We start from the raw sequence: 21,819 nt of genomic DNA on the forward strand, positions 1-21,819 counted from the left end.
TCCTTCTCAAACAGTACTCAACAATTAATGACACAAGATGCAACTATGGTACTGACAAACATGATGCCAGTGCTGACCTTTCATGAAAGCATATACATTGCTGATGAAAACTTTAAATAAGCATAAAAGCAAATGACTTTTAATTAATTAAATTAGGAAAAAAGTAGACATAGAGTTCTAGAGCTGGTATTCTTGGTTTGCACTGTCACACAAAAATTAATTCGAATTGACCATTCAGTGGATAAATTCAACACATTGTGATGTTATAGAAGATTAATAAAGAAGAAACCTTTCCAAGTTTTAGCTCTACAGGCTGTGCATCTTCCCAAGCTTCTGATATTTGTTGAAATATTTTGTGCAAATTTACAGAGCCCAGTATGAAACTACCATGTTGGTGTACCTCCATTGTACACCAACATTGCAGCAGGCAAATATTGTAAACATCTGGAAGTTACCTTGGATATCTAGGTGGCTGATTATCTGAACTGAACAAGCAAACATCTAAATATTAAGCACTTTACCTAATACTTTAACTTCTAAAAAGGTTAAAAGTCACGAGATAAGTAACTATTTTTTGACAAATGCTTTCATGGCTTTATGTTACGCACCACCATAACTCTGATATTCAAAATGTGTTTGTTTCCAGACGAAGCAAGCTATTAAGGTGAAAAGTTGTTAAAAGATATAAATTTATACCCCTCTTATACCTGATGAGGATAAAAACTTTAACTGGTGGCTCTTTAGTTTCATTCATGTCCAATACACCCAACTAGAGTCGATTCGTCTGAGGCACTTGACGATTCGACTCGATTCGCACGGAGTCGATCCGCATCACCGGAAGTTAAGACCCGTGAAATAATGATACATAAACGTTTCTCGTTCTTAAAACGTGACTACAAACTTGAGTCGATTCGTGTGAGGTACTTAACGATTCGACTCGATTCGCACGGAGTCGATCCGCACCACCGGAAGTCAAGACTCGTGAAATAATGATACATGAGCGTTACTCGTTCTTGAAACGTGACTACAAACTTGAGTCGATTCGTGTGAGGTACTTAACGATTCGACTCGATTCGCACGGAGTCGATCCGCACCACCGGAAGTCAAGACTCGTGAAATAATGATACATGAGCGTTACTCGTTCTTGAAACGTGACGACAAACTTGAGTCGATTCGTATGAGGTACTTAACGATTCGACTCGATTCGCACGGAGTCGATCCGCACCACCGGAAGTCAAGACTCGCGAAATAATGGTACATGAGCGTTATTCGTTCTTGAAACGTGACTACAAACTTGAGTCGATTCGTGTGAGGTACTTAACGATTCGACTCGATTCGCACGGAGTCGATCCGCACCACCGGAAGTCGAGACCCGTGAAATAATGATACATGAGCGTTACTCGTTCTTGAAACGTGACGACAAACTTGAGTCGATTCGTGTGAGGTACTTAACGATTCGACTCGATTCGAACGGAGTCGATCCGCACCACCGGAAGTCAAGACTCGTGAAATAATGATACATGAGCGTTACTCGTTCTTGAAACGTGACTACAAACTTGAGTCGATTCGTGTGAGGTACTTAACGATTCGACTCGATTCGCACGGAGTCGATCCGCACCACCGGAAGTCGAGACCCGTGAAAGGGCGACCCGGCCTGGGTTCGAAACTGTATCTTAGCAACGCCCGGAGCATGCTCAATAAGATCTTGACACGATTCGTGCAGTCTTTTCTCGGTACAAAGCATATGTACCGTAAGAAAAGGCTCTGCTTGCAGGGTGGTTCGGCGCATGAATGGAGCGGCGTTTGGAACGGGCCTTAAATCAGCTGATAACACGTAACACGTCGCAAACAAGGAGTGGACTTGAACTTCAATTTTAAGAAGACCCTCCGGCTAAACTAAGTGTCAAAACAAAGGTGGTTTGTGTCCCTAATTGTAATTTATGCATTAAATTTTCGTCTTGAGCATAATCCCATTGACGAACAGTGAAGCAGAACGTGAGCTTAGCTGGTTTGGCCGATAGGATATTATTTGCTTAGAATTGACATGAAGTGGAATTTCGTTAACGTGACCACAGTCTCAGAACTCATTTTTACACCTTTGACTGGCATCACGTGGTTTCTTTCAGGAAAATTGAGGCTCAGACAATTTCTCCAGGTAGGGGACACGAGTAGTAACACTTCTAGCAAACATATGTACATCAGGTGACTTTGGTTATGTCAGAACGGCATAAGGATCAATGTAGTGTTTTCTACACGTTTCTAGAGTATTGAGTATTAGTTTGTTTGTCAGTCCTGATTAATAGCTGCGCGAATTGTATGGAGAAAATCATTTCGCCCTTTCGCCCTGCTCCATTTTTTTTCCGCACGGAGCTGCAACTATCCGAGCTGTTACAGACGAAACTCTGTTTAGCAGTTATGTGTCTTACCCCATAAGATTCATGTGTCCGTCTAAAGTTGCATTTATCCTAACACTTTCTTAGCATTAACAAGGTTTACCCATGATAGGCAAGTCGATATAAAAATTTAAAATGGGGTAAGACATTAAAACGCATTAATACGATTTGAGTGGAATTTTGTAGTTAGGTTACAAACTACCAAATCAACGTTTTAGAATCCATTGTATTTTTCTTTGAAAATAGTTAAGATGGTCGGTTTTGGTCGGCTTCGAAGGCGAGCCAATATGGCGGAACGAAGGGCTGCCATTCTTAAATGTTTCACAAAGACTATTGCTAATCAAGAGTCACTGTTTTTGAAACACCCGTTATCGATGGGATTGTTTGAGCAACAAGTTTTAGTAAGAAACAAATCAATATAAGTCTCTAATCCGTGTGCAACATCTTCGATGCTATGTCGAGAATAAGAACGTTTCATTAAGCATGGCTGGATAGTTTATTCATGATAAGGTGGTTTAAAATTGAGCAAAATTATTGTTCGGCCGAAAGTTTGCGTTTAAGTCTTACAGGGCTTTAGTGTAACCACAGAATAGACGATTAAACTGTTTCACTAGTTTTTCGTTGGAAACTATGAAGAAAGCCGATTTAGATCGGCTCTGAAGGCGAACCAAAAGACTTAATTGTCAACCATATTTGCGAACCTTCTATGAAAGTTTCGCCAAACGTTATTGCCATTACCCTGCGAGCTGCGAGACAGAATTTCCCTTCTCTTTCAGCTCGGTGAACTCTCACTGAGCAGAAATAGAGGGGAAATTCTGTCTGGCAGAGTATATTGCCATATAACTAACGAGCTATCTTCTATTGACTGTCAAAACACCCTTCTCATCGACGAGCCTACCTAAACAAGAAGTTTAGGAGAAAAATTAGGAATTTTAAGGTTGCTCCTTTCTACCTAATTTTGAGCGTAGAAGAAGCTGCTTGAAGGAACCTCACAATAGTAATGAGTGAAACAACTGATTTCTCCAATGTTATGTCGATTGCGAACATACTTTTCAGGGGAAGTGAACTTTAGGTATAGGTTAGTTATGATGAAAATTCTTAAGGTGCTTAAAATTATGTGAAAGGAACTAATGTTTCTCATAGGACTTCGTGACTAGCTTCGTTTAAAATTCGTGGTGTGGTTGGGGTATTCGCGAAAGTTGTGTCGACTGCGTTAATAAGATTGTCTTTTTCTTTGAAAATTGTTAAGATAGTCGGTTTTGGTCGGCTTTGAAGGCGAGCCACTATGGCGGAACGAAGGGCTGCGATTCTTAAGTGTTTCACAAAGACTATTGCTAATCAAGAGTTACTGTTTTTGAAACACCCATTATCGATGGGATTGTTTGAGCAACAAGTTTTAGTAAGAAACAAATCAATATAAGTCTCTAATCCGTGTGCAGTATCTTCGATGCTATGTCGAGAATGAGAACGTTTCAGTAAGCATGGCTGTAGTTTATTCATGATAAAGTGAAGGGGATAATGAAAGCGGTTTAAAATTGAGCAAAATTATTGTTCGGCCGAAATTTTGCGTTTGTCTTACTTCAGTGTAACCACAGAATATATGATAAAAATTTTCACTAATTTTTCGTCGGAAAATATGAAGATAACCGATTGCAATCAGCGCTGAAGGCGAGCCAAACGACTTAACCGTCAACAATTGCGAGCCTCCTCTGAACGTTTCGCCAAACTTTATTGCCATTACCCTGCGAGACAGAGATTCGCTTCTCTTTCTGCTCAGTGAGAGCTCACCGAACGAGAATCTCTGTATCGCAGCGTATGTTGCCATATAACTAACGAGCTATCTTCTATTGACTGTCAAAAACCCTTCTCATCGACGAGACTACCCAAACAAGAAGTTTAGGTAGAAAATTAGGAATTTTAAGGTTGCTCCTTTCCGCCTAATTTTGAGCATAGAGGAAGCTGCTTGAAGGAACCTCACAATATTAATGAGTGAAACAACTGATTTCTCCAATGTTATGTCAATTGCGAACATACTTTTCAGAGGAAGTGAACTTTAGGTATAGGTTAGTTATGATCAAAATTCCAAAAGTGCTTAAAATTATATGAAAGGAACTAATGTTTCTCGTAGAACTTCGTGACTAACCTCGTTTAAAGTTCGTGGTGTGGTTGGGGTATTCGCGAAAGTTGTGTCGACTGCGTTAATAAGATTGTAAATCGACGTTGAGTTTGAGTGTCCACCGCGACGAAACAGATCTGAACATACTGCCTGAAGATCTTTGAAGCCCCCCGCAGCGGTGGCTTCATCTTCATCAGTTACTCCGTCACTAAGATTAACAATGCCTGCAAGACAGAAAGTTAGCTACTGTAGTGTCCAGCGCGGTATCGTGTTGGATTTGGGTTTGACAAGAGTTTACGGTATTTAGAGTTCAAGGAAAATGTTGATTTACGGCCAGGTCGGACTTTTCCCTGTTTTGCTAGCTTAAAAAGGAAGTAACGGTTCTTTGTACGTGTGGCTGTTCAAAATTTCGGGTATTTAGCCATCTGAATTCATTTTCCAACTTTCACTTCATGGCCGTGGCATAGCCGGTTTTCCCGTTCGCTAATCTTGAATAACGTATGATATGCCTCGCTTGCTTCTAAGACTGTGTCTTAAGTGGTTGAATAGCATATTGTATCAGCAGTAATGTAAATATCATGCAGTTTCTAATTTAAATAAGCTAGTTTACAAAGAGTTCTTGGAAGCACCAGTGAAATTTAATATCACTTGACAGCGAAATGACCAAAGTTCCGTTTTGTAGCCTTCTCAAAAAATGGTTAGTCCCAGGTTAGGAAATGGTCTTCGATCTTAATTTTGACCCAGGGAAAATTAAGATTTTGATGAGAAGTCAGGGCAAATTGAAATATATTTAACACGGCTGATTTAACACCATTGAAGACTGGAAGAAACTTCTAGGGTCACTGTCATCTCAGCGTGTTTTCCTTGATGAATAAGAGGAATTTGTTGATCGCTTTGATCGTTTGCTACAGACGTCATTGCCGCCATGTAGGATAACCATTAACAAAAGAATTCTTGTTAGCTTTATTGTTCCTGTCATCCAACATGGCCACCAGTCTTTGTCATTTGAATCTCTTGGGAATGGTTGCAAACCACCTATACATGCTGCATTATTTCTGGCCACGCAACAAAGATTTTTCGTTGTCATTGATTGCTCGGCTAAACTACAGAATAAGGAGATATTTATGCACCGTCAAAAGTGGCCCTTTATTGTGTAGTCGCTAAACTAGAAAATACAGGGCCACTTTTAATCATCCATTATTCTTGGTCCTTTTATCCACTGGCGAGCCAAACGAGCCACTAAATCTATGGACCTTCAAAAGTGGCCCTGTACTGTGTAGTTGCTCCCTCGGATTTCCTTCACGATTTAGAAGGGAAATGATAGTTTTTACATGTAAGTTCCTGTCTCATTATGTCGGTTGCGTCAAAATGCAGATCAAAGTGGAATATTTTATCTGATTACGTTTAGCAACAAATTGACGAGGGTTGATTGGTTTAATGAATTTCGGTTTGCGTGTCGTGAGCCCCAAACAATGACAACAATATCATCTTTATTTTCAGGTCAATACTGGCCATGCATCAATAATTTTGCCTTGTCATTAATTGCTCCTTATCATAAAGTTGTTGTTGAAAGGTTTTCAATTGAGAACTAGAAAACCTCTAATTAACAAGCTTGCTCTGATTTCAGTACAACTATTATATTATTTATTTAATGTATTTGTAGTAAGTTTCAAATAAGGTAACTGTTTTAATCTTATTTTGTAATGGACCGTTAGGAACCTTGCATGTTTGTCAGCTATAATTAGGGAACGAATAAACTTCAAGGCCTGTCCAAACGGGAAATGTTTGGCGACCAAACACCATCAAACATTGTTTGGTGACCTAGCGTTTTACCGTTTGGCCACCTTGTTTGGTGCTCTTTGATCGTGTTTGATCGTGTTTGGTCATCAAAGGCCATCAAACATTCGATCAAACAACTTAAAACACTTCTTTTGTTCTCGTGTTTGATGGGCGATGTTTTGTTTGTTTGGATAGCCGTTTCAAACATGTTTGGCGCGCGCATGCGTCCCACGCTTGTTCAGCGGCTTGTATCCATAGTTTGATCTGTGTTTGATCAAACATGTTTTAACCGTTTGGCCACTCACTTCAACATCAGCATGTTTGGTGACCAAACAATGTTTGATGATGTTTGGTCGCCAAACATTTACCGTTTGGACATTTGCGTGACATTGCATATTAATTAATTATTTAATATGTTAATATTTTTCTGACAGTTTATTTCTGATCTTTTTGAACTTGAAAATGGTGTCGTTAATTTTAACTTGCTTGTACATTACAAAACCTTTGCATATAAATATCATGAAAGTAAATACTATAATATTCCCAGCTACCGTGATCTTCCGGCAGTTGAATTAGGACATGCAGATTGAAAAGGAACCAAGCTTTTGAAAACTTTAAAACTTCCAAACAGACTGTAAAACCTCATACTGTATAGACAGCAGCATGCCAGTGTTAGAAACATTTCAAACGGCCACTAAAAAATATTGAGCGCTTTTCCATTTAACCAAAAATATCAGGTTTCAGTTTCCGAAAATGCAGAATAGTATGTTAATGCAAATTTTCGAAAATTTCTTACCAGTTGCAGTCAGTCTATTTGATGCTTCTCGCACAATTTCCGACATTTTCGGCTAAATGGTTCCCCCCATTATACACCTTCATGCAGCTCCGTACATCTTTATATTTACCTTCATACACATTCATTTACCTTCACACTCCTTTATTTATCTTCATACTCCTTACATACATACATACACATACATATATTTTTGATGAGGCAGGTCTGCGTCTGGCAACCCAGAGGGCTGGTGTGGACCTGCCATAAAATATATACCTAAAAACTAAAATCTAAAATTATTAAAAATACATCCTTAGGATTCAAAAGCTACTAAAGATAATTTAAAATGACTTAAAATTTACATTTCTATTAAAATTAAGTATAAAAAAGAGTGTTTAAAAATATAAAAATGCACTATTCTTAAATTTAATAAGGCACGCCTCTTTCTCGAACTGTATTTGGTCTAATGTTTTTGAGGCTAGTTTAAGTTTTTCTTTAAAAAGCTGAAGAGAAGTAACGTTTCTTATGAATTTTTGGACGGAATTCCACACTATAGGGCCTCTATACCTTATGCTATTGCTTCCGAGTTCACTATGATAACGTGCTAGCGAGAAGTCGTTCGAGCGCCTTAATTTGTAACTAGTCTCATTTGTGCGAGTTCCAAGTAGGGCCGTAGCTGCTCCGGTAGAATATCATTATGCACCTGATACATTATCGATGCGAGCCTCCGCTTGTAGATGTAACTCAATGGCTTCCATTTAGCCCTTTTAAGGGCGTCACAATCAGGAGTTCCACTAGGGAGTTTATGGATTAGTTTTGCAGCTTTTTTGTGTAAATGCTCTAGGTCGTTAAATGAAGACAATGAACAGGATTCCCATACGGCAATGCAGTAGGTTATGCTTGCAACAATGCCTTTGTAATAGATTTCTTCAAGAACACAGGTAGGCAGTCCTTTCATCGACTTTAGGAATTTTAGTTTCCCTCCAAATTTGGAGTGGAGGATTTTAATTTGAGGTTTCCAGGTCAAGCTGTGGTCGATTACAACACCCAAGCAGGTAGATTTGGAGGTGAAATATATGTATGAGTTGCCAAATATCAGTGGTCTCATAGGGCCGACAAATGCGTCTTTGCAGATTAACATTGCTTCCGTCTTGCCAGTGTGAACAGTCAAGCGATTTTGGTCGCACCAGCTTTTAAAATCAATTAATATTCGGTTTAACGCATCCACTATTTCTTCAACCTCCTTCCCAATGTAATACACGGTGGTGTCGTCGGCAAACATATGAATAAATCCGGTTGCGGACGAGTTGGGTAAATCATTTGCATAAATTGCAAAAAGTCTAGGACCTAGGAGGGAACCTTGAGGGACCCCAATATTGACTGGTCGCAGCCCAGATCTTACTCCATTTACAGTGGCAAATTGGCATCTATTTGAGAGGTAACTTACGATCCACTCGTGGAAACCACCTGATATTCCTGCAGGTGATAATTTGAGTTGTAGGATGTTGTGGTCGACGGTGTCAAAAGCTTTTTTAAAATCAATAAATAGAACTCCGACTTTGTGGCCAGTATCAATTGCCTTTTTCCATATTTCAGTGAGATAGACGAGTAATGATTCAGTGGAGATTCCTTTCTTGAACCCCCATTGGTTTGAGTGAACAAGGCTATGCATCTCGAGATGATTGTTTAGAGAGTCGCAAACAATACTCTCTAAGATTTTGCTGTTTAAATTTAGCATCGTCAGAGGTCTATAGTTCGCACAATCTGACTTGGACCCCTTCTTGAAAACTGGGATTACTTCTCCAATTTTCCAGTTACTCGGGTGGAGGCCGCGTTGAATACTGTTCTTAAATATACTGAAGAGACCTTCAAAGAGGGTGTCGCCTGCCTCCGCCATTTCACGTGACGTTATTTTGTCAGGACCCCCTGTTTTTTGTTTTATCCGAGATAGTTTCAGCTTAACTTGTTTTTCGGACAGGCCAATTTGGTTTATGGTGGGTGTTATACGATAAATGGTCTCGAATGGCTGAGCAGTCACGGCATCGTGGTCAAACTTTTCAGCAAGCTGAGTTCCAATGCTTGCAAAGTAATCATTCATAGCTTCGGCCTTGTCGAAATCGTTTGTTAGGATGTTACTATCTCTGTCATAGACTGGTGGAATTGGTTTTCTCGTGCCGATGCCTTGTGCATTCTTTACCACTTGCCAGAATTTCTTGCTATTGTCGGTGTCAGCAAATTGTTGCCTCCAGTATGAAATTTTCGCATTATGGATCAATTTCTTTACACGGTTCTTTACACCTTCATACACCTTCATACACCTTCATACGTCGTCATTTAATTGCATACTCCTTTATTTATCTTCATGTTCCATTATACACCTTCATTTACCCTTATAAGTCCAACTAAAAGGCACTGTCACCGCATGCGAACATTAAAACTAACCAACTAGCAAGAAGATATATCGTGACTAATCGAGATGTTATTTTCTTGACCAATTTTCTCTTAGATCTAACAACTGCATTTCAATCCGGCGCCACGCATCATGAAGTGTAGGATAAAATCCTTTGTATATACAGTGTTTGGTCTGGGATTCGCAAGCTCTCTACTTTTGATGGTTTATAATGTAACACATTTAGGCATGCCGCGATTGCTACGAAACGCATCCATTTTACTGTACGAAACACCTCCAGACGATTTCATTCAACTGATGAACTTTAACGACTTAGGAAGTGGCAAGGAACGAGTGCATCTATTGGTTGTTACCAACAGTGCACCACATAAGTCCGACAGAAGAATGGCTATCAGGTCCACATGGTGGAGACATTGCACAGAAAGCCAGGTAAATATAATAAAAGTTATTTTGGTGTGGGATACCTGTGGTATATCACACTACTGTCATAGGCTCGTGTCCGTTAATTCAAATGAGGTATCCCGCCCACGTACCCTTTGGATACCTATTTTTAGGGAATGTTGAGAAAAGTGATATCGTAGGTTCCTAATTTTGCAGAGCAAGAGTTTTGGACTTTTATGATTGGCGGAGGCATCGGAAATTACTTAGGGATAATGATTGCTTGTCCGATTAAAAGATACGGAAACATCTCTTCAATCATTGTTCGAATAAACAATTTAAAAACTTCAAAAAGAAAAACGTTTTTAACCAACTTAACAAAGAGGTTTCGTCTGAAGAGGGAGAAATCCTGTTTTCTGTAACCCAGGCCAGTTATTTCGCTGTTTCTAGTGAAGCACGAAACAACAGCTTCTTTATGGCATCAGCTTACTTATGACATCAAAGTGCTGATAAAATGCTGAAAACCGTTGTGAGCCACCATTTAAGGTGGAAAAGTGTGGTAAAACCAAACCCAAAGATATCAAAATGGCGAATCACAATGAACCAATCAGAGCACGAAGTCAATGCACGTCGCCGTTTCGTAAGAAAAATTGGGACTGATTTTGGCCTTCATCTACTCACTGGCTGAAAGTATATTCTTGCTGATTGATAATAACACCCTCCTGAACGAATTGCAAGCTGAAGTAGATATATTATTTCTTTCCAAGATAATTAGAGATGTACATGTGTTCTAAAGACATTTTTAGAAAACTGCTAATCGCAGTTAATTTGTCTTAAACAGGTGAAATGCTTCTTTGTTACCGATGGTATCATTGAGGATCGTTCTAAGCGTATCAGTCTACTCCAAGAAAGAAACGACTTCCAGGACATGGTATTTCAACCGCTTCGAGGAGGCATGGAATTCGGGATGCGCTTTCTAAATCAAATCAAATGGGTGAATGCTAATTTTGATTTCAAGTACCTTCTGAAGATCGATGACGATTACTTTGTGTGTTTAAAGAGACTTCTAAATGAGCTTCCCTTAAGGCCGACCAGCAATCTAGTCTGGGGACATTTTCACTGCCAAGTAGGTATTACGTGGGTGGATGAGGCGTTCGTGATATTTTCAAACGATGTGATCCACAAATTTGTAGAGCAAGACGAGAACAAGACGTTATGTCACCCGTTTGGTGGTCAGCAAATAGGCCTGTGGATGCAAAACTTGCCCAAAAGGTATTTCCATGATCCAAGACTGCATCATCATCCGCCCGCTTCGTTTTTGCCAAAATTTCAAAATATTTCCAAGGTGTGCGACTCGTATCTTGGGATTCACGGCACCTACGTTGAGGAGATGAGGGCATTTGGGAAGAATGACAACGATGGTCCAAAAGATGCGATGCCTACTCCCGACTTTTCAACTTATTGCAAGACTACGAGATTTGACCACCGTGTGTTTGGACGAGACTTTCGTTTCGATCCCAGACCTTGTAGAGAAAACCCGAGGTGGAATAATTCAACAGTTATGCCGGCTATCTACAGTCGAGAAAATTTTAGGCCCAAAAAGCAGATACCAGTGAGTAAAGGGGGCGGCAATTCCAAGGGGAGTTCACAAGCTGGCGGGAATAAAAAGAATTAGAAAAAATTGCAACGTTCATATTTTATAAGAAACGATTTGGAAATACACGAGACAAGAAATATAAGTGATAGAAACCGACGTTTCGGTGCATCTTGCCCCATTATCAAGGTTACATAATTAATGATAAAAAGCGGTTTGTGAAGAGGCTAAGTTGAAGCGAATTTGCATACGGAGAGTACCAAGCTAATTACATGAATACTTTAGCAAGAAGAGAATCAGATTGTACATTCAGTGCTGATTTAAGATATTGAATACATAGCATTTCATTAACAAGGCAGTCAAATTTGTTCGTGCATTATTTCTATCACTTATATTTCTTGTGTCATGTTCATATTTTCGTCGAAGAAATAGTAAACATTTTGAAACGAAGTTTAGAAAACAAGAAATGTTGTGGGAACACAATGAACGTAACAGAGTATTCCCACAGCTTCTTGGAGTTCTCTCATACCTTCTATTATATAAAACATTTAGATTATTAGCTCGTGATTTCTGTCGCGTATCTGACGAAAGGCGCAGCGCGAGTCAACTATGAAGCATGCAAATCGAATTATCTAATGATTGTTTTAGTATAAATCTACGAGTCGATCAAAACTTTATCTAAATTCTCTTCAGAGACAGTTCGGAGATGGTAAGAAGTTGGTGCCAGTTTGTTATAATAATAATAATAACAATAACAACAACAACAACAATAATAACAATAACAATAACAATAACAATAACAATAACAATAACAATAACAATAACAATAACAATAACAATAACAATAACAATAACAATAACAATAACAATAACAATAATAATAATAACGGGAGCATTGGGATCAATACCACTGAGATTGAATGACAATCTGAGAGCCATTGAGGTGGGCATTCCTGTTGGACTGATCCAGAGATGTGCATTGTTGGGGTCGGCAAGAATTCTTAGAAAGGTGCTGGAGATGTAGAAAGAAGAGAAAAAGCAAACAAGGGGTGTTTCTTGGCTTCCCTAGGCAACTTGTTGTTGCCCGGAGCCAATGACGAAACCAGCTTCAATATCATCAATAGCTGATGGTGAATTCAATAGCTGTGCGGATCTTTAATAATAATAATAATAATATCTAAAATATCAGGGACGAAGCCTATTTTCAACTGGGGGGCTTGTAAATGAGGGCCGAGGGCGAGAGTTTGTAGGGAGGTCTGGTATCTCATACTAAAACAAAATAAACCTCATCCTTGTGTAAAAGTGGCCGGGGGTGGGGACGCCGCTACACTACTGTCTACCAAGGTTACTGTTTGTATGTTAGCACACAGTAAGGAGAAAATTTAAAGCATTTATACACGTGCCCCATTAACTAAACTGTCAGATGAAAAAGCTGGACTACAGTATATTGGAGGTTATGTGCTTCATAAACTTCATACAAAGCATGCTAGTAAATCATCAGAAAGTGAGCAGGCAATCTCCATCCTTAAGGCTGGCAAATTAGAAGACCAGAATGCCATTGAATGCCAGAAGTTAACTTCATCCTTAAACCATGGTGGTTTGTGGGCAATGTCAAAAAATGCTCAATCAATATTTGAGAGAACTGAACATTATTTCAGGGATGCCAATACAACAACTGATTAAAAGAAGGATACCGGTTTCGCCCCATGGCGAGTTCGCCCCCACTGAGTTCGCCCCCGCTATAAAATTTCTATTTCGAGTTCGACCCCAACTTTTAGTGTTCGTGTTTACGTAGTTGTCATCGAGTTATTGAACGTTTTCGAAGAACCATTTCAGTCTATGTATGTTTGCTTGTTCGAGGGAGTCTCGCCACCAATGAATTCTCCACCAAGGGAAGTCACCTCTCCACCAAGCGAAGTTTCCTCGCCACCAGTAATCTAATGAGGCAGTGGATAAAAGAACGAGGAATAATTTCTATATGCGACTCGATCTGGTTGGGGGCGAACTCGATCAAGTTGAGTCGATGTGGGGGCGAACTTGGTGGGGGCGAACTCGCCATGAGGCGAAACCGGCAGCTACCGATTAAAAATAAAAATTATTTACATTCATATGTGCAAGTTGAAATATTAGCATAGAAAAAATACATGTCTATATATTAAACAATGTATACTTGTTTAATTATAGAAGACTGCGATAAAACTTCCTCTAGCTGGCCTTAGTTCAGAGACAACAGTAGTAGCTGGTCAATCAGCACACGTTACGATGTATATCTAAAATATCAGGGACGGAGCCTATTTTACACTAGGGGGGGGGGGGGGGAGGGCTTGAAAATGAGGGTCAGATGTGTAAGTTTGTAGGGAGGTCTGGTACCTCATAATAAAACAAAATAAAACATCATCCTTGTGAAAAAGTGGGGGTGGGGACTAAAACTCCCTTTGGAGTTTGCTGGTCTTCATAACCAGTCCCCCCCACTAACTATGGTTTAAAATATCCCAAACCCTCTTCGCTAGTGTTTAGATCGAATTTTACAGCAATTTTTTAAATTCGCGTCGATTTAAATTCTTAAAAATTTACGATTGCGTATATATATATTCCAAATTGCACGAGGAAAATCATTTGATTACTTGTTAATAATATACATACAATTAAATTTCAACTTTCTGCACTGTTTAGGATTAATTGACGTGCTCTTAGCCAATCAGCACGCTGAACCATTTGCATGTATAATATATTTTCCGCTGTTACGAAGTTGATACAGTTCGTTAGCAGTTTATGTTTTTCGTGTTTTGTTGCAGCACGCCGTTAGGGCGTGTCTCCAGGGATTTTGTGATTGGTTGGTGTTTAGTATTTAAGGCTTCAAAGAGTTGCTAGATTCCTCTCGTCCGCGTTCTCCATCCTGGCGTTTATTTCATTTCATTTCGATGGGTGAGAAGACTCCTGCGAGCCTTACTACAGAGAGTGGTTCGGCGCCTTCCATCGCCCAAGCCGACGTTGTATCTCAAAACTCTTCTTCGAAGTCAGAGTTGGTCGAAGAGGCTTTTTCGCTTTTTAAAGGCTATCTGACCTCGCGGTTGGAAGAGAAAGGGAAGCAGTTTGAACGAAGTGCGAAGTCCGATAAAGAAGCCGCGGACATTAAGTATAAAGGTAACCGAAAGCAGTTCGAGGTGAATTTGCGGTTGGACAATATATTGGCACAAATCGATGACAGTACTGACAGTCCGGCTGATATTCACAAGTTGGTTGCAGAAGGAAAATGGATCATCAAAAAGCGTCAGAAGTTGATCAAAATCGCTGACAAGAACAAAGATGGTTGGCTTGTTGTCCAAGAGTATGAGTCCGACGATTTAGCCTCAGACTCTGAAGATGAGAAGAAGATTCGCAAAGCCAAAGCTGCCGCTGAGAAGAAGCGACAAGAAGCAAAGAGTAACAGCGGTAACACTTCGAAAAGATTTAAGTCTTCTAGTGATTTGCAGCTTTTTCGCGGTAAGACCACTATTTATTTGTACTTTGTGAAGTTCGCGGTCCTTTTGGTTGGACTGCCTGAGCATCCAACCATCAATTTATTTTATTTATTTATCTATGTTTTTAAGGGGAAAATAATTTAAGTTCGTTTGAGCGTAGCGAATTAGAACGTAATTATTATTATTAACGTCATAAAATTTGTAATGGTAATTCGTATGTGTGCGTGTACATGTGTAATTTAAGATTTGCTCCATATTCATGCAATACTATAGTTGATAATACACAAGCAAAACGTTGGAATACGTCAATTTGTCCCAAACGAGTCCAGAAAAAAACACGAGATTATGGATACCGCCATAATGTCATTTATGTAGAGGCCGACATTAGTTTAGTAAACATTTTAGTATAGTAAACATTTTAGTATTATCTTATCGTTATTGCCATGTGGCTGTTCTGAAGGCTGGAATTCGGCATATATCCGTTCATCTATAATCAAATTGAATATCTTGAATTCCGCGGTTTATTCCGATCATACATTTGCATTTTTCATTTCTATTGTAGCTTAAAACCCCAGTTAGGGAGCTTCAATAAAGTTTGTATTTATGTATGTATGTACATTTGGGATCAATAGTACATATAGCATTTCGCAATGCTGAACTGTACTAATGCCCATCTCACAATATCGCGATCGTTTCCGCGACCTTTTTCGCAGAAAATTCTCTCCACGCCTTCAAGAAGCCTAAAATCTCTTTACAAAGAAACTCGCTGTGCACATTGTTTGAATGCTGTGTGTGATTACTAGTCCAAAATAGGACAAACATATCATAAATAAACTCTTCAGCCTGAAAACTCGAGCTCCCAACCAGAACGTTTACGTTGCGCGTAAGTAGTCAATAAAAATTGGCGAGAAAGGCAGGAGTTATCCTAACTTGTGGCTACGTTACCTAGCAAGAGTAGCCACAAAAAAGGCAGATAGTTTCACAAACCCTTGAAAAACAGTTCAGCCTAGAGAACTGCAGCAGGCCCTTTGTTCACTTTGCATTTTTGTTCTATTGTTTTTGCTTTTCATTTGCTTTTTGATTTCCTTCGCAAATTCTGCAACCTCAAAGATGAAAAAACGTACTGCTTTCCTAGTACAATTTACAACAAATATAAACTCGTAGAGACACTAAATTGCTACAAATTGTTAGCCTTTATAAAATTTACCCGTGCGTATTTTTTTTCCAAACTGCGCTCGAAATCATGTGACTGTCAATTGGAATTGGTCGGTTCATGACATTTACGGTTAACCTTATTACGTCTGTTGTAGGTGTTAGGGGTTTATGGTGTTACATGCTGTACATTTATAGGTTCATCACACTATATAATTCAGTATCTTTCTTTTTAAGGTTTTGTGCTGGAAAAAGGCTACTACTAATCTGCTGAAGTTATGAAGAAAATAGAATTCCTGAAGTTGTTTACTGCTCTCTTTGTTGGATTGTCTTTTTTGGCTATAATTATTCTTTCACACTGGAGTTCAACATTTAAGTTACGTAGACTGGATGCAAACTATACAGGTAAGAAAACCTTACATTTTTTTTACCTTCAAGAATGCACAGCGAATTCCTATTAACATCAGTGTAAAGTTTAGTGACCTTAATTGCCATAGGATATTGAATGACAAATTTTGTGCTTCGTTTCCATCGGCCGAGATCTGCAATTAACCCTCTTTTGTTGTCCTTGCACAGGCCCTTTCGATTACATCATTTCGTATCATACTCTAATTAGTTTTAGTAGAATTTTACTAGTATACTAATGCAAATGCTGCAATCTGATTGGCTGAACTACTCGTATACTATCAGCCATTACAGTTCACCACTACATTTTCTCCGATTCTTATTGGTTTAAATTGATCACGTGACGCGATATTGTTCATCTGCGGAAAGACACTAGGGAGCTTAACCAACGACGACGACGAAACCGAGGACGACGCTTAGTAAAAAACGAACCTATATTTTACAAGCGAAATTCGCCATTGTCTAGATCTGTTCAGTACGCCAGTGGCTCTAAAAACGTGCTTAAGCTAAATATGCAACGACGGAGTTCAGTTCCAAACAGAAATACGAACAATTAGCCGTCGTCGTCCACGTTTTGTAGACGACGCAGAACTTGCTCATTTTACGTTGTTGTTTTGCAGACGACGGCAAAGAAATGTACAAAGATTTATAACGGACATGCACAGCTATTGTTTTTGTCATTAAAGCTTTTGTTTGGTGACGTTCTCGTTGCCGTCGTCGTCGTGGTTTGCTTAAGCTCCCTACTATAAGCCCATAGTGCCCGTCCAAGAAAAATGCCCGGATGGATAGTACTCGTCCGTGAAAAGTTTTCTGTAAACAAGCGGGCTTATAGAAAAGAAGCAACTGAAATTGAATTATATGGGGTTTTTATCTGTTTTTTATTCTCAAATTTTTTCTTTGGCTTTTCACGGCTTTTATCGTAAAAATTTTAAAAAAATTAATGCGATTTTTGAACTGGCGCGCGGAAGAAATTTAATGGTGAACAATAAAGACAATAGAGTGTTACTGTCTAGGAACTATTGGTCTGATAGTTGCCCTTGGAAATTTGATGTTCTTAAAACTTGTATATTTGTTTTAGGAACAGCAAATTTCCGCAAGGCAACTATCAGCCGATAGTTCCTCGACATAAACACTCTATTGTTTAATTAGGGTGCAGTGGCTGTCGGTCGTCCACCAAATGCGACGTTTTTATCGTTTTTCCGAAGTTTTGGAAGAAAGTTAAGATGTAAATGGATAATTAAATTCCTGGGAAGACTGAAAGAAGGACATTAACAGTTTCTTGAGTTAAAAATTTGAAATCATTGAAGAAAGAGTGCGCGGACGTAAAAGCAACTGCAAATTTACCAAGGACAATTCAATACGTGCGATTTTGTTAAAGTGTAAAGTTCAATAAAGGGTAGAAAAATAATTGGAAACCATTATTTGTGTTAATTCAGTTAGAATTCTACTAAAACAATTAGATTATTGCTCTCGATTTCTATGAGGCGATAGTTGATTCGGCCTTCGGCCTTATCAACTATCACCTCATAGAAATCTCGAGCTCATAATCTAATTGTTAAATATGGGTTATTGACCAAACGTGAGGTCAAGAGATATATCTTATTAGATGTTTTGATGTGTAGTATCACTGTATATTTTCACGAGTTGTGCCGTATTTTGACGAGCCCTATCGGGGGCTAGTCAAAATACAAACAACGAGTAAAAATATATATATGTTATTAGATGTCTTGGTGTGTAGTATCGCTGTATATTTTTACGAGTTGTGCCGTATTTTGACGAGCCCGTAGGACGATTCAAAATACAAACAACGAGTAAAAATATACAGCGATACTACACACCGAAACATCTAATAAGTGATTTATTATCCAAAGATTTCTTGTCCCAAAATTCTGACTTGCCAAGCTCTTTAACCTTTTACACGGCCAGGAGGAATGAGACGAGTAGAAATATCGTGTGATATTTATACTCGTTTCGGGCGTTATTTGTACTCTACGAAGCAGAGTTGGATAATAAAAAGCGATACTACACACCAAAACATCTCATAAAAGATTTATTATCCAACTGTTGTGGTCAATAAATTTATCAATAACAAGAGGGAGAGTGTGACAGTTTTGCGTGCGCTCGCCGACCTGTACGGCAAACAGGTTTTTTGCTGTACAAAATAACTGTACAATATCGCTGTATATTTGCACTGTTATTTGGACGGTATTCGCTGCAGTTGGACAATAAGGCTGGATATTAGCCAAGTTCTTCTTTTGGGTGTTTGTTGACCGTCACAGAGTCTAAGTCCATAATGACACGCAAAAGAAAAAAACAAAGAATGAGGCCAATACCAAGCCATCTTGACCTCACGCTTGGTCAATATAGAATCTCTTATATGGAAACAGAACACTTTTTGGCGGGACACAGCGGGTAATCCTGAAGGGACAAGACAGCGCCATCTTGGATTCGGATTCAGTTCATTTTGCCCGTTCACGGAGAGAGCCATATATTAAGAACTAATATTGACAGTTAATTGGTTTTTGTAGTTTGCATGATAGCGTTTCCTTTTATTTCCTTAAAAAGAAAAGCGTACCAAATCTACTGTTATTCAGACATTTTTTCCGACAGATCTTTCCTTTACCAGTTGCCGCAATATTTCTCTATATACGGTCAAACATAAGTATAAAGCCTGGTATCCAAGATTCAGCACACCAATCAGAAAGTTAGAAAGTTGTTTTTTTTCTTAAAGTACGTAACTAATAACCTTTACGATTACTTAGAAAGCTACAGCCACCAACCCACCCCCTCCCCTCCCCCCGAAAGAGAAAACTGGAGCGAGCGTCTATGTAAAACCGTTGATAATCGCTTTCAAGGCCACGTGACTTTTCCCGGAATGTGTGTGAAAGAAACTCTAATTTATTGTTCTAATAGTCACAACAAAATCAATTTTCTTTGTCGTTCTCTTCTGATCTTTGCTAAAATAGTTACTTCAAGAGTTGCCCACTTCCGTGAAGCCGAATCCAATTCGACAGTAACGACAACAGCTGACAAGTCAACTTCTATAACTTCAAAGCCATTCATTTATCTCACTCAAACCGAACAATGTCTTCCTCAACACTTGGCCTCATCGACAAGGATCGGAGATAATAAGACCTGCAACTGTGACGTAATAGTACTAAGTTACAAAGAGGAATGTCAAGACGAGAAGCCATCACACATTTCCTATGTATTTGCCAAAGAAAGCACCTGGACCACAGGGCGAAATCTGCTTTACTTTGTTGCAATAGAGAGAATACGTCACTACCATTACTACATCTTCTTAGATGATGATGTAGATCTTGGATTCAACTCGTTTAGTTCTCAAGAAATAAAGAGACTGTCACCGTTTAGAGCCTTTGAACAATGGCTTTTGGATGATGAACCAGCAGTGGGTGTTGCAAACTATAACAATAATGGTAGGGCGCTTTTGAAAAGAAGACAATCGATATGTGGTATCAAAGAACCACCGATAGTCGTTCCAGTGATGTGGTTCGATGCTCTCTTTAACGCTTTTCATCATCAATCCATCAAGCACATTTTGCCCTGCCCTACACAATACGACCAAGAGAGTTGGTGGATCTCTCAGTTACATGTAATTTATTCTACAGAGCTGATATTCCGAGGCCAGGCGCTCGCGTATGTAGCTATAACTGTCTCCAACAGACAACATCGTGGTTATCCACGGGGGCACACGATGTTTTCCAAACGAATACCTGTCATAATCGAGGACATTCAAAACAAAGCACCTACAGCTCACCAAAACCGCACCTTGTTTCAGACATTAAAAACCAGTCAATTAAAGAGGTACAGCGAGACTGCAACCACCTACTGTATGAACACAACACATCGCCATCCGATTGTGCCATACTCACATTTTGAAGGCCAAAGCTGAAAGACATAGGTAATATATAGAGCATCTGACCACAGTTGAACATTGCAATATTGCACTTTAGGTCTAATGTTAGGTATTTTATTTACGTTACCAGTGATGTCCTGGACACTAGTTTGGCAAAAGCTTTAGCCAAGAAAAGATTTCTCAATCAACTACCTGAACTTTGGATACTAGGAACCAATCGTAGGATTTAGTTTCAGTGTGTTAATCTAGTGCAACCAAGTGATATACACTAGTTATTTTAGGGAGGCCATTTAAGGGATGCCATTTTAGGGAGCGCCCCGGGGAGGCAGAGGTACTGCCTTATTGGAAATTTCTAGATATATTTGATATAGACGGAGATAGTTGGGAAATGGGCTAAATGTTTAACTGTTAGTAATAGTAATTGGACCGATTGGAGTACAATTTAGGGAGTAATCGCGCGAGTGATTTTAAAATACGGTGGCCGATTTGAAATTACGAGCACGATTACCCCCCTGAGTAAGAATTTCTGCAGTCTGATTGGCTGAGAACATGTCAAATAATCCCAAATCAGGGCAATTTCACCAGTGCAAGCAGAGTGAAATTGAGTGCTAAACGGTGAAATTGAAAATGATTGACAGCTCCGACAAAATTGAGCCGGCCAAACAAAACGGGGGACAAAAGGTGGACGAAGATTCAAACTCTTAACCTAAATCAGTTTAAATACAGAGACTTGATAACAAAGCAAAACACAAAGTTCAGCAAAAATTACAAACTAGTTATCGTGAAGTGTGTAAGATAAGAAATATACACAGACGACGTGAGGACAAAAACATAAACTTGAGCTTGGCTGAATTGAAAAATGCCGGATCCGATCACGACGGCATGACAAAATCCCAGTTTAAAAAGTAAATTTTAAAATTCCATTAGTACTACTTCAAAAAACGCGAAGAGGAACGCAACAACAAGACGCCCTAAGAACCTGCCACATCTTAATTTTGAAGACGAAAGGGGCAAGCGTTCTACTTTTGCGAAAAAACAAAGCTTAGAGATTAGGTAAGATAGTTCACAAACAAAACGCGACAAACGCAAATCTAACCTGTACAACGTCCAATGAAGAAGTTAATAAATGTCTTTCAGTCACTAAGAAAATCAGTATCTTGGTAGATTTTAGCTTTGTGTTTCTCGGCATTTTGTTTAAAGCAACTTGTGCTGGGTTGAAGAGTTGCTTCTCGGCGAAGACAAGCTTGAACGCGGCACAGAGTTTTTCAATCACTCAAAAAAACAGTTGCAAAAAAAGTCGTATTAAAACAGCAGGGAGGTTTTCTTTTGCTTTGTGGTCAATTTCTTCAATTCAAATGTAAAATAAAGACTACTTTTCACAGTTAAACGAAACTGCTCAGTTTTCATACATGACTTGTAATGAAGTTTTACGCTTGAATTAATTTTCATACAATAAAGATACACTAACTTGACGCTTCA

At 39.1% G+C, this 21,819-nt stretch overlaps 2 protein-coding genes across 4 annotated transcripts; both read left to right on the plus strand.

The window, feature by feature from the left end:
- Positions 1 to 1,793: 1,793 nt before the first annotated feature.
- Positions 1,794 to 13,842, plus strand: LOC149113795 (beta-1,3-galactosyltransferase 6-like). 3 transcript variants are annotated; one of them, XM_089286420.1, is made up of 4 exons: positions 1,794 to 1,914; positions 2,127 to 2,155; positions 9,570 to 9,902; positions 10,693 to 13,842. In XM_089286420.1, the coding sequence occupies exons 3-4, from the start codon at positions 9,606 to 9,608 to the stop codon at positions 11,524 to 11,526; spliced, it is 1,131 nt and encodes a 376-aa protein (XP_089142546.1). In that variant the 5' UTR covers positions 1,794 to 1,914; positions 2,127 to 2,155; positions 9,570 to 9,605; the 3' UTR covers positions 11,527 to 13,842. The 3 variants fall into 3 exon arrangements, with proteins under 3 accessions (XP_089142546.1, XP_089142547.1, XP_089142545.1); XM_089286421.1 differs by lacking the exon at positions 2,127 to 2,155 and having other exon boundaries at positions 1,799 to 1,914; XM_089286419.1 differs by lacking the exon at positions 1,794 to 1,914 and having other exon boundaries at positions 1,922 to 2,155.
- Positions 13,843 to 16,335: 2,493 nt separating this feature from the next.
- Positions 16,336 to 21,819, plus strand: LOC110040122 (uncharacterized). The gene is made up of 2 exons (XM_089286422.1): positions 16,336 to 16,463; positions 19,430 to 21,819. The coding sequence occupies exons 1-2, from the start codon at positions 16,337 to 16,339 to the stop codon at positions 20,374 to 20,376; spliced, it is 1,074 nt and encodes a 357-aa protein (XP_089142548.1). The 5' UTR covers position 16,336; the 3' UTR covers positions 20,377 to 21,819.

The sequence above is a fragment of the Orbicella faveolata genome, unplaced genomic scaffold (genome assembly GCF_042242905.1).
Source record: "Orbicella faveolata isolate gen_17 unplaced genomic scaffold, um_ofav_v1 contig_14, whole genome shotgun sequence".
NCBI classification, from domain to species: Eukaryota; Metazoa; Cnidaria; class Anthozoa; order Scleractinia; family Merulinidae; genus Orbicella; species Orbicella faveolata.

What these genes read in the sequence shown, in the direction of transcription:
- LOC149113795 (XM_089286420.1), top strand. Translation starts at nt 9,606, where the DNA reads ATGAAGTGTAGGATAAAATCCTTTGTATATACAGTGTTTGGTCTGGGA. An exon ending in GACATTGCACAGAAAGCCAG is followed by an intron (nt 9,903 to 10,692) that starts GTAAATATAATA and finishes TGTCTTAAACAG; the next exon opens with GTGAAATGCTTCTTTGTTAC.
- LOC110040122 (XM_089286422.1), top strand. Translation starts at nt 16,337, where the DNA reads ATGAAGAAAATAGAATTCCTGAAGTTGTTTACTGCTCTCTTTGTTGGA. An exon ending in ACTGGATGCAAACTATACAG is followed by an intron (nt 16,464 to 19,429) that starts GTAAGAAAACCT and finishes TTGCTAAAATAG; the next exon opens with TTACTTCAAGAGTTGCCCAC.